Raw genomic sequence first — 14,083 nt, 5'->3', positions numbered from 1 at the left:
ATTCAGGATATGAATCAACATTCATTACGAGATATAACGACAACCATAGGGAGATTAGAAAGATCTTATCTAAACATTGGACACTATTAAAGAAAGACCCTGTTCTGCGATCCATTTTAGGGGAGAAACCAATATGCACTTTTAGGAGAGCCCCAACAATAAAGGAAAAACTTGCACCTAGTAAGATAGTGATGTGCAAAAGGGAAACAAATGCACCATTCAATAGAGGAAACATACAAGATAGCACTCAAGGTGCAAAAATAGGCTTTTTCAGATGTCACAAAAATAGATGCAGTATGTGTAAATATACCATCAATGGACAAAAGAGTATCAAAGTAAATAACACAGGGGAAACTTTTACATTAACACAAAAAATAACATGCAGTTCTACTTATGTGGTCTATTGTATCACCTGCATCTGTGGCCTACATTATATAGGCCGCACCTGCAGGATGATAAGACAGAGATGGTCTGAACATCTCAGATGCATTGTGAAAGGATTAGATAAATACAGTACTTCTAGACATCATACAGCATCACATGGCACTAACAAATGCCTTATGAAGATAACCCCACTTGAGGTAGTGACTGCTAGTAATTCCCAAAATAGAATGATTAAACTTCGTCAAAGGGAGACCTTCTGGATCTATAGATTTTCATCTTTACATCCAGAAGGCCTCAATGAAGTAATTGATACAGCAGCCTTTTAGATCAATCCAGTACAAACATTCAGTTCATTCTATCTTTTAATTTAAGGGTTCTGTTATACAAGCTTCATATCTGTTCTCTCACATTAGTAGTGCACTTAATATTAATGTGTATATAATGGATCATATCCTCATTGATATTGATATATATTATTTAGAAGGAATGTAAGTATAGATCACCTGAGGTCACCACCCAGTAAATATCTTAATATACCAGTAATGTTTCATCTTGAAAATATATTCAGTATTTACTATCCATCTTACAATCATTCAAGCATCATATCACTATAAAACACATTTAATCACATTAATGGAGATATGTATATTTAGAATACTATAAACATACAATTTGTCTATATTCATACACATAGAGTATTTATTATATTAATTATAAACACTTAACATTGTCACACTATACACATTTAATCATATGAGTCACATAGGAATTGATATATTCATGGTCATACACATAATATTATTATAGTTATATTATTTATATATTATTACTCTAGTCACATAGGTTTTTATAATAGCACATCTATTTATATATATTTATTTACATAAAATAAGATATAGTTAGAGTACTTAACACTAGTCACACATAGAATTCACTAATTATCACTATTTATAGCATATAGTAACCATAATTTTCCTCTATATGTTTTTTCACATGTCTTTTCATATAGAACAATTTATTAATTTATTCACTAGGGCACAGAAAGCACACACAAAAAATGGAAGACTATAATTCATATTTTTTTATATATATATATAGTTTTATTTATATACATTATACAGGTTACCAATATATAAAAATATATGAGTATATGCATCTATTCGATTGAAGCGCAATGATTACGAGACTGGCATTATTTTGAATGTTATGATTCAGTAAAAATTGACGAATACTGTGAGGATAGGATATGCTTTCACAGAGCAGTAATACCAAAGGGCTACACAAATTGGCTGATGCTATCTCGAACATAGCCATAGGGTTATATATAAATATATCATAATAGCAAAGCAGTTCATATCCCAAAAAAATAAATAGACAATAGTTGATTTATTTATTTTTTTTTTTTAACGATAGAAAACACACGCCTATAAGCTGGGATTCACACACATAGTGACGCGTGATTGGTTTATGCTACACGCCCACGGATTATCACCTACACATTGGACATTGTGAAATCAGAGAGGGAGCTTTAAACAAATAGACATAGCCCTTCATAAAATCAGCTTATGATATGCACAATACAACAATTCAGATAACATTTAAACAGTTTATTGTAGGAGATCATGTCAAAAGGGGTAAGAATATATTAGGAAGAAAGTTGAGGAATTGTATTTAAAGACCGGCGATAAATGATACACGCCCACTAGCCATTACCCACACATATGGAAGTGTGAGATAGGCTAATGACACACACCCACAAGCTGACAGCTTTATATATGATATAAACAAACTAGCTAATGCTTTTAATTAATAAATAAATTAGACTTTCTACTATGAACAAAGGGGAGGAAAGAAATCCTCAGGAAATAAAGAAGTTATTAACCATATAAAATAGAAATAAATAGTGCATTCACTTTCATAAAGAGAGATTGCTGAAAATTTAATGAACCAACTATATGAGTGCTGTATTTGTTTTTTTGCTGAAACACTATTGTGCATACTATATATGTTTTCTTCCGAAATGTTTATGAGATATATTGTAATATCTGCTATATACTTGTTTTGATACTAGCTGTATATGTTAAAGTAGATCTATGCATACAATGAGTTATATATTCACATACTGGTATCAAGAAAAGTCAGTTTGTATTGTGAAGGTCACCATAGCAACATTTGCATAAGTAATTGGTAAATTGGGTGTGACCAATGTTTTAATTTATTTGAGGATGTATAAATAGGAGACTTCAGTTTTAGATCAGTATAACTTGCCTGAGGAAACAGAGTGGTAGCTCTGAGAAACGCGTAGCGAATTCTACTGATTTTTATTGTACACTGTTATATTTTTATATAAAGTGTTTTTTATATATATCTGGAGTCTCCTGAATTTTTTATCTGAACCTTCTGAATACATTGGACCATCTTTCACCGGAGTGGTATGTGCGCTGGGCCACTTTTAATATACCCAGCTTGCTTCATTAGCACTACAGTGTGCTCTATACTTTGTGAGTATATCTCTGAAGGGTAAAGCTGGTGGGTTCACACTCTGCTTACTAATTCCACACTAGGAGTCGCCCTCTGTATATCTTCTTACTTTTCAGATGATTTTGGAAATCTACTAAGAGGAGCTGCCCTAGCATTCTAATGCACAGTCAACTGGGACACTGATAAGTTTCCAGACTGCTTATCTAGGCATTATCTTTGCCTTCACTACATGTGAGTACAAAATCTATATCTCATTCTATTTATCCTTATATATACTGGCTACACTAGGAGGCGCCCTTTCTTTTTTTGTACCATGAAATGTAAGTCTTCCAAACTCGATAATAAATCTTTCTAGAAACAGATTTACGAGCCTGCAACATAGTATTAATCACTGAGTCAGAGAAACCTCTATGACTAAGCACTAGGCGTTCAATTTCCATACCTTCAAATTTAATGATTTGAGATCCTGATGGAAAAACGGACCTTGAGATAGAAGGTCTGGCCTTAATGGAAGTGGCCAAGGCTGGCAACTGGACATCCGAACAAGATCCGCATACAAAAACCTGTGAGGCCATGCTGGAGCCACCAGCAACACAAACGATTGCTCCATGATGATTTTGGAGATCACTCTTGGAAGATGAACTAGAGGCGGGAAAATATAAGCAGGTTGATAACACCAAGGAAGTGTCAATGCATCCACTGCTTCCGCCTGAGGATCCCTGGACAAATACCTGGGAAGTTTTTTTGTTTATACGAGATGCCATCAGATCTATTTCTGGAAGCCCCCACATCTGAACAACTTGAGAAAACACATCTGGGTGGAGAGACCATTTTCCCGGATGTAAAGTCTGACGACTGAGGTAATCCGCTTCCCAATTGTCTATACCTAGAATATGAACCACAGAAATTAGACAGGAGCTGGATTCCGCCCAAACAAGTATCCGAGATACTTGTTTCATAGCTTGAGAACTGCGAGTCCCACACTGATGATTGACATATGCCACATTTGTGATATAGTCTGTCTGAAAACAAATGAACGGTTCTCTCTTCAACAGAGGCCAGAACTTAGGAGCCCTGAGAATCGCACATAGTTAAAAAATATTGGATTGGTAATCTCGCCTCTTGAGATTTCCAAACCCCTTGTGCTGTCAGAGATCCCTAAACAGCTCCCCAACCTGAAAGATTTGCATCTGTTGTGATCACAGTCCAGGTTGGACGAACAAAAGAGGCCCCTAGAATTATACAATGGTGATCTAACCACCAAATCAGAGAACGTCGAACATTGGGATTTAAGGATATTAATTGTGACATCCTTGTATAATCCCTGCACCAATGGTTCAGCATACAAAGCTGGAGAGGTCTCATATGAAAACGAGCAAAGGGGATCGCGTCCGATGCTGCAGTCATGAGACCTAAAACTTCCATGCACATAGCTACTAAAAGGAATGACTGAGACTGAAGGTTCCGACAGGCTGCAACCAATTTTAAACGTCTGTCTGTTAAAGACAAAGTAATGGACACTGAATCTATCTGGAAACCTAAAAAGGTTACCTTTGTCTGAGGAATCAAATAACTTTTTGGTAAATTGATCCTCCAACCAGGTCTTCGAAGAAACAACACTAGTTGATTAATGTGAGATTCTGCAGAATGTAAAGACTGAGCAAGTACCAAGATATCGTCCAATTAAGGAAACACTACAATACCCCGCTCTCTGATTAGAGAGTAGGGCACCTAGAACCTTTGAAAAGATTCTTGGAGCTGTCGCTAGGCCAAAAGGAAGAGCAATAAATTGGTAATGCTTGTCTAGAAAAGAGAATCTCAGGAACTGATAGTGATCTGGATGAATCGGAATATGAAGATATGCATCCTGTAAGTCTATTGTGGACATATAATGCCCTTGCTGAACAAAAGGCAGAATAGTCCTTATAGTCACCATTTTGAAAGTTGGTACTCTTACATATCGATTCAAAATCTTTAGATCCAAAACTGAATAAATTTTCTCTCTTTGGGACAATGAATAGATTTGAATAAAACCCCAGACCCTGTTCCTGAAACGGAACTGGCATGATTACCCCACATAACTCCAGGTCTGAAACACACTTCAGGAAAGCCTGAGCCTTTACTGGGTTTGCTGGAATACGTGAGAGAGAAAAAAAAAAAAAAAATCTTCTCACATACGGTCTTACTCTGAATCCTATTCTGCACCCCTGAGAGATAATACTCTGAATCCAATGATTTTGGACCGAATTGATCCAAACATCTTTGAAAAAATGTAATCTGCCCCTACCAGCTGAGCTGGAATGAGGGCCGCACCTTCATGCAGACTTGGGGGCTGGCTTTGATCTCTTCCAATTTGAAGAAGTCTTCCAATTGGAAACGGATTCCTTGGGGGAAGAATTAGGTTTATGTTCCTTATTTTGTCGAAAGGAACGAAAACAGTTAGAAGCTTTAGATTTACCCTTAGGTCTTTTATCCTGAGGCAAAAACACTCCCTTCCCCCCAGTGACAGTTGAAATTATTGAATCCAACTGAGAACCAAATAATTTATTACCTTGGAAAGAAAGAGAAAGCAATCTGGATTTAGAAGTCATATCAGCATTCCAAGATTTGAGCCACAAAGCTCTTCTAGCTAAAATAGCTAAAGACATAGATTTAACATCAATTTTGATATAAAAAATAGCATCACAAATGAAATTAGCATGTTGAATAAACGTAACAATGCTAGACAAATCATGATCCGATACTTGTTGCGCTAAAGTTTCCAACCAAAAAGTTGAAGCAGCTGCAACATCAGCCAAAGAAATTGCAAGCCTAAGAAGATGACCTGAATATAAATAAGCTTTCCTTAGATAAGATTCAATTTTCCTATCTAAAGGATCTTTAAAAGAAGTACTATCTTCCGTAGGAATAGTAGTACGTTTAGCAAGAGTAGAGAGAGCCCCATCAACTTTGGGGATCTTTTCCCAAAACTCCAATCTAACTGCTGGCAAAGGATACAATTTTTTAGACCTTGAAGAAGGAATAAAATAAGTACCAGGCCTATTCCATTCTTTAGAAATCATATCAGAAATAGCATCAGGAACTGGAAAAACTTCTGGAATAACCACAGGAGGTTTAAAAACAGAATTTAAACGTTTGCTAGTTTTAATATCAAGAGGACTAGTTTCCTCCACTTCTTTTAACAAAGAACAAATATACTCCATTTTAAATAAGAGGATTTGTCAGTGTCAATATCTGAGGCAGGATCTTCTGAATCAGAAGGATAATTCAGTATGTTGCTGGTCATGTGAAATTTCATCAACCTTATGAGAAGTTTTAAAAGACCTTTTACGTTTATTAGAAGGCGGAATGGCAGACAAAGCCTTCTAAATAGAATCAGAAATAAATTCTTTTAAATTTACAGGTATATCTTGTGCATTAGATGTTGAGGGAACAGCAACAGGTAATGAACTACTACTGATGGATACATTCTTCTCTGCATGTAAAAGTTTATCATGACAACTATTACAAACCACAGCTGGAGGTATAACCTACACAAGTTTACAACAAATGCACTTAGCTTTGGTAGAACTGTTATCAGGCCGCAGGGATCCAACAGTGATTTCTGAGACAGGATCAGATTGAGACATCTTGCAAATTTAAGAGAAAAAACAACAAAATATAAAGCAAAATTATCAATTTCCTTATATGGCAGTTTCAGGAATGGGAAAAATGCAAACAGCATAGCCCTCTGACATAGAAAAAAGGCAAGAGGCAAATAGGAATGGGGTCTTAAATAATGAAAATATTTGGCAGCAAGTATGACGCACAACAAACAAAAAAATATTTTTTGGCGCCACAAACGTCCGGAACGACACACTTGCGTCATAGATGACGCAACCTTGTGAAGGACTCTGCGTCAACCAAGACGCCAGAAATGACAAATTTGCGTCAACGAACTTAACTTTGACCCAAAAAAATCTTGCGCCAAGAATGACGCAATAAACTTTGGCATTTTGCCCCCTCGCGAGCCTAATTCTGCCCGCGAATTTAAAAGACAGTCAATTTGAAAAAGACTATACCCCAGGTAAGAAATACATTTTTCATAAAAAAGCATTTCCCAGATATGAAACTGACAGTCTGCAAAAGGAAATACATAAACCTGACTCATGGCAAATATAAGTAAAAAACATATATTTAGAACTTTATATAAATACATAAAAGTGCCAAACCATAGCTGAGAGTGTCTTAAGTAATAAAAAAATACTTACCGAAAGACACTGATTCACATATAGCAGATAGCCAAACCAATACTGAAACAGTTATCAGTAGAGGTAATGGAATATGAGAGTATATCGTTGATCTGAAAAGGGAGGTAGGAGATTAATCTCTACGACCAATAACAGAGAACCTATAAATTAGATCCCCATGAGGAAAACCATTGCAATCAATAGGTGATACTCCCTTCACATCCCTCTGACACTCACTGTACTCTGAGAGGAATCGGGCTTCAAAATGCTGAGAAGCGCTTATCAACGCAGAAATCTTAGCACAAACTTACTTCACCACCTCCATAGGAGGCAAAGTTTTTAAAACTGAATTGTGGGTTTTGTGAGGGGTGTATTTATAGGCATTTTGAGGTTTGGGAAACTTTGCCCCTCCTGGTAGGATTGTATATCCCATACGTCACTAGCTCATGGACTCTTGCCAATTACATGAAAGAAATGAACATTGTAGTACGTCTAATCACTCCAACCCCCCGGCACATGATTTAATTTAAACCTTCATGTTATGTCATTTTTCTGTAACCTGTACTTTAGTACAAATGAGGATAAAAAAGGCAAAATCATCCATTTCAAATTACAAAATAAACAAAGGAGCTGTTTGTAAACAATTTTAAACATACCAGCATGTAAAATAGATCATGGGGAATATATTAAAGAAGAGGAAAAAATACAGTACACTGTCCCTTTAAGTATGATTTTTTTTTCCTGGTGCTTGCAACGTGTAAAAAAAAAAAATTAAAAAAAAAATAAAATAAAAAATATTCAAATTATAATCAAACCACACACACAAGCATACACTTTTAACAATAAACAAAACTAGGAAATTCAATAGCAAAAAACCCCCCAAAACATTAATACCAGAGTTTCAGTTTCCAATAATATGTTAACAAGCACAGAAATTCTCAAATTAAAATGCCTGATTAAACTATATATATTGTGTGTTAAATTCTCTAGGGTTGGGGTAGTTTAATTTTGGAATTTATTATCTTATCTTTAGATTGGAAGCTTAAAGGGATAGAAAGGTCAGAAGTGAAATGTGCATGAATGCATTTGAATTTTAAAGGGGTTTTGCAATATACTTTCATTAGCGAAAATGCTTCTAGCAAAAGTTATTACTGTTTCAGTGGCATATGCACATATGCTACGTGGGACTAGAGCATAAGGATTCAAACACTGTGCCTTTATGTTATTAATATGTCAGCTCCCTTATCTAACTAAAGATAGTGGCTACACTGAGCATTTCCAAGTGCTCATTTTGCAAGAAAACAAAACACAATCTGTTTTTCTTATGTTTACTTTGATTTAACATTTTTATTTACTAAAGGAGCACGGTTCCATATCCCTTTAATTAAACAACGTGGATGATGTTACAAAAGTGGTTAAACATGAATTGTGTTGACTTACATAAGATTTCCATCTTTGTCACCTTGAGCTTCCCTGGTTTGCTCCTGTGAACTTAATGTTGAGAAGCGATTCTGGGAGAAACTGAATGATTCAGCTGCAGTAGATTTAAAGCTTTTGCTTCCAGCATCTCCAGGTCTGGAAAAAGATCCAAATGTGGGCTTGGTGTCTTTGTTGGTCCATGTCATAGACTTATTGAAACTAGAGGGCTGCACATATCTCTGGGGTGGATAATACGAGCTTCCTCTTCTATCACCTTAAATAATAAAAATGCTGCATATTAGATGCTATATTGGGGGATTACAAAACAAATAATAAACTAAAAACCAATTACAATACCTAAAGAAATTGCCCTTTCCTCTGGGAGCTAAAGAAACTATTGGTGGGATATGTTAACAAGTTATTTCTGGCAAGTAAAGTAAAACAAACAAGGAGGTCCTGAGCTATCCACAACAGAATACACAAAAAAATAGCCTTCACTTAGTAGGAGACATTTAATCAAAATAATAGACATGCTGCACCTTGAACCTATGTTACCAAACTCCTCTAAGGCTGAAATATATATTCCCAGGAGCTAATGACATTTGCTGAAGGAGATGTAATACTATTAGCTATTTTTTTTTTTTTTTTTATTATTTTTTTTTTATAGGCTCCAAACAATTGAGTATCTAAATGTATTTTTGTAGCTATTGCTACATATGCGGGCTTATAAAAATATTCAATTCAATTAGTGTTGTTTTGAATTCCAACATTCAAATAGAATCTTTGAATTGTCTCTATAACTATATGCAGCAGCATCTACTAATTGATTTATTCTACATCCTTAAGATAAAAATAATAATAAAAATAAATAAGGAGGGGGCTCTTTATTACTACTACTATATTTTACTGTTGTTATTACTATGTTATCCTGTTTTGAATATTTTCTCTAACAGTAATATTGAGAGTTCATCTCTCATTGTAATTTTGCATTTTTTAGAGGATGATTTAATATCGCATAAACTGTTTAAAAAGCAAGTTTAAAAAGCAAAATTAAATTTTGACATAGTGCTAATTGAAACAAATTATTCTCATGTATATTTCCCCAACAACAATTGTATCCATGTTAGCTATGACTGATTCAAATCGCTCTGACCAACAGCTGTTCACACTTGGGAATCATTAAGATGGATACTTAAGTGTGAATACCGGATATCCCTTTAGGTCTATGATTAAGGCTATTATTCCAGCCGAAACGCGTAATACCGACTGGCAGCTGATGGTCATGGCTTTTTGGCATCTCATTTTTCAATTTTAACCCCTATGTTCTTTTTAAGTGTGTTTTTCAATTTATGAATACATTTTTCACTTTTCATCTTCCCGGAGCTCACTGGATTCTTTCTGCTGGTTATTAGGTACTATGTATATGGTAGGGAAGTCACATGATACAACCCTTCTGGTTAGCAATCTAGACATTAGCAAAATTATGCTACAAAGCCAAATCACATATGACCCTACTATATTATACTAATGTTGCTTTTGTGTAAAGTTTTTACTTTTCCCACAACAGAGGCAAATTCTGTAATTTACAAATCAATAACTGGTTAAGGCAATGTGCACATTTTAAAACTTAAGTTATAGATTTTGCTTTTTGGCATCTCAGGAGAGAGACAGCACAATTTTATACAAAAGCAAGAGAGAGGTTTAATGTCCTTAATTCAACTGCAATCGAAAAAGTAAAATATTTCAAATACATACTATAGAACATAACTCATTCACCAATAATGAAAGAAAGCTGAAATGACCTACCCTATAAGCTTGGATCGTCAAAGTCCAACCTACCCTCTCTCTCGAGTTACAATTACATCAACAACAAATATAATTCTATATAACACATCCTACTACGCGAGACCTCAAAATCTAATTAGATCATTTTTAATTCCTCCAGCCTCATGTCTTGTAAAAGGGAAAGGAAAGTCAAAATTAAACTTGCACGATTCCAATAGAGCATGTAATTTTAAGACACTTTAAATTAACTTCTATTTTCACATGTGTTTTGTTCTCTTGGTATCCCTTGTTGAAAAAGAATATGCACATATCCTACACTAGTGGGAGCTGTTACTAATTGGTGCCTGCACACATTTGTCTTTTGTGATTGGCTGGCTAGATTTGTTCATCTGCAATGCTGTTCCTTCAGCAAAGGATAACAAGAGAACGAAGCAAATGTGATAATCAAAGGGAATTGGAAGGTTGTTTAAAATTATATGTTCTATCCAAATCATGAAAGAAAAAAAAAAAATGGGTTTCCTGTCCCTTTAATTCAAATTCTGTAATATACATATGTTCAATTAGCATATGTGTGTTAGTAACAATTATCACTTAATATGTATGTATGTATGTATTTGTAACAGTGCCTTAAATTATCCACCCAATTATCTCAAACTTGTCATGCTCTTTAAACACCCTGAAACATAAAATATAAACTGCACTAAAAGATTAAATGAGCTTCAAAAACCTTATTGTACAAATATATACTGAATAACAAAAAACACTGAAATCTGCATTAGTCAAAAAGAAGTCCTAACATTTTTATGTGCAGTATTTGCAATTTTTATCTAATTTCTGCATCTTTGACAGAGTACACAACTGATTTTAATGACCACCTGGCTAAAATTTTAGCCAATTTTAATAAAATGTAATTTAAAAATGTTCAATTTTATTACACAAATTATTATTAAATACATTAAATAATAAGTACTTTTATGCAAAGTTACACAAAATCCATGTCCAACTGGGTGCTAGCTGTCAGAGCCTCCCATCAGATCCATAGTAAATTCACAAAACAATGAAAGCAGCACTCTCTTGTAAAAATGTGAAAAACTTTATTTGACAAATATTTATGTTAAATTAAGAAATTAAATTTGTGTGATGGATAGCAGAAAATAATATAATAGCAAATATTACACTGCCCCCCAACCAGCTACTTCATAAAGCCACCCGGCTGGCAAACTTTTCTGTGGAGAACACTGCTTGATACTCAAATATAATAAACTATAAAGTAAATTAAAACCATACATATCAGCAAATCCTAGCTGTAGTACAATCATAGAGGGATTTTTAACAGGTGGCTAATAATAAAGATCTGTCAAAAGGTTTTACTTTTCTTCTGATTGAATGCCATCTAGTGACAGATTACAGTCGCTACACTCTTAATGTCAGTTTTAGTTTTTAAAATAGTCAACAAGACATCGATTCGTGATGTTATACTATAGTGCCTATTAGAGATGGGAAGTTAGGTTCTTCTGGGTGAATCGGTTCATTTCGGACGGTTCGATTAACTGAACCGGTTCATGAACCGATTCACCAGTTCACCGTTCAAAAGAACGATTCGTTCAGGAACTGGACATCACTAGTGCCTATCTCCTTACAAAAACGTTATGTATGGAAAAGCAACAGAGACGAGAAATGAAGATGTAGCTTCAATATATGTCAAACTTAGCAGTCTATACTTCTATTTTCCATATAACTAAAAATATTTGTTACTAATGTGCCACCAAATATAAAACATGCGATCAGTTTGAAAACTATAATAAATACAGTGTTCTGTAGCACTCTCTGCCAGACTAATAATTAACCTTAACATACTAAAAACGCTATATGACACGATAAAGCGGGATTGTATTTCCACTTTACCCGCAGGCTCTTGGTAGTGGTGACCGCCAGACCCTCTTCCATCTCTCGGGTGCTCATTCCAACATTTGTCTCCAAATCGGCAGCGACCCTGGATAAAGAAACTGCAGATCACCATGTTTTAACAGTTCCCGCGCATACTTATGACGTATGGATGCTGTTAGTCATATAACATAACAGGAAGAAGGGTTATCCCCTAGTAGTGAAACATGGTCGAAGTCCATGTAAACGGTGAGGTGAAATAAAAGCTTTGTTATTTTTAGTGACACCAAAAGAAATTTCTTATTAAACATAATTTCTAAACCGATGGCTTGGCACTGAAACTAAATTAATAAATTACACAGCACATTTTTACGGTTTCCGTTTTTTGTGTAGTTATTTTTATAGAAAGGTTTGAAGTTGAAGCTATTTTCCTCTTTGATAACTCTGTCCCAATGTATATGTTTGGTGATTTTGAAATATAATTACAAGCTCGGTAAGACTGAGCGTTACTGTTGTTACTGGAGTTTGAGAATAGGAACAACGTAGCCTTTAATATTAAAGGAACATGAAACACAGACATTTTGTTTCATAATTCATACAGAGCATGCCATTTTTGTATCCTTTGTTAAAAAACATACCTAGGTAGGCTCAGGAGCTGGGAGTTAGCTGCTGATTGGTGGCTGAACATATATTAATTTTGCCATGTGTTTACTGATGTGTTCTGCAAGTAGCTCCCAGTAGTGCATAATCAATAAATAGACTTACCAGACATCCCAGTTTGACTGGGATTGTCCCTGTTTGGAGGCGCTGTCCCAGTGTCCCACCCGATTGTTCATTCTGTCCCAGCCAGTGCCGGCATTACAAATACCGGCAATGCAAAAGCTGTTTTTTTCATGGGCAGTATTATCACAAAATGCTATACTGTGTAGGCCCCCGAATGCCCCCTCTAAACTCAAAATTAATTGCAAGTACCACGCAACCCTCCAATTGAAAGCCACACTCAGTGACATGCCCAAATAGCTTTATTCATTCAATCCAAAAACGCGCTGCCGTGAGAGGAATTTAAGGTGTCATTTGTCAAAACACTGACAGTGCAGGGCAGAACCGGGGCTATAAGGAACTGGTAATAATCATTGAAGAAAAGACTAAACCAGGACAGGGAGCGAGTCAGTAACGGAAGCAAAGCAGGACCAGGAAAGAGTTAATCATAACCGTGGCACCAAGGCACACAGGGCAGAACAGGAGCGAATAAAACCAGGAATATCCAAGCTACCTCCCGTACACACTACCATGATTCCCTCAGAGTCAGCATAATCGGTTCGGTAAATTGGTAAAATCAGAATCGGCAGTCATCATTGTGCCACAAGCAGTGAATATCATTCATTTGGGTCATAGTCTAATAAGGACTGACCCGTTGAAACTAGGAAATAAAATAATAAATGCAACCAACTGGGATCTTGGTGTAGTATTATCCAGTACTGGTATTTATTTATGGAAGCAACAATTACTTCACTTAATTTCCTAAAACTAGACTCTTATTTTACTGATACAGTCTCCAACTCCCATCAGTAAATGGTGAAATCCTAATCTTTTCACTGTTTGGGTCAGTGCTTACCATGAATACTTTGTGAATAGTTATAATTCACTACCGACTGCTTCTACTCTAACCTCCCATCACTAGACTAGCGCTGACCTCTCAACCACAACCATTAACCACTAATGACTTCTAGTTACTATAGGCTTATCGATTAAGATGAGAGGAATGTAGTTGTTATCCCTCCCAAAGCTCTAGGGAGCAGCATTAGACATATTTTTCTGTCTCTTCTCGCTCTATTATACAGCAGACGCAGAGAGGTTTAATAGAGATTTAAAAATGTCCCCCCAAATGAAGCATTCAAGTG

General features: G+C 35.5%; 1 protein-coding gene across 1 annotated transcript in view; it reads right to left on the bottom strand.

The window, feature by feature from the left end:
• NUP42 (nucleoporin 42) overlaps positions 1 to 12,333 on the bottom strand; it is a 100,935-nt gene extending 88,602 nt beyond the window's left edge. Inside the window, exons 1-2 of the mRNA XM_053714144.1 lie at positions 12,204 to 12,333; positions 8,535 to 8,787 (exon numbers count right to left, since the gene is read on the bottom strand). Of these exons, the coding sequence (XP_053570119.1) occupies positions 8,535 to 8,787; positions 12,204 to 12,318 (368 nt within the window). The 5' untranslated portion in view covers positions 12,319 to 12,333. The remainder of the gene's footprint in view (positions 1 to 8,534; positions 8,788 to 12,203) is intronic.
• Positions 12,334 to 14,083: the final 1,750 nt, after the last annotated feature.

The sequence above is a fragment of the Bombina bombina genome, chromosome 5 (assembly GCF_027579735.1).
Source record: "Bombina bombina isolate aBomBom1 chromosome 5, aBomBom1.pri, whole genome shotgun sequence".
NCBI classification, from domain to species: domain Eukaryota; kingdom Metazoa; phylum Chordata; class Amphibia; order Anura; family Bombinatoridae; genus Bombina; species Bombina bombina.
This window is presented reverse-complemented; position numbering and strand designations above follow the sequence as displayed.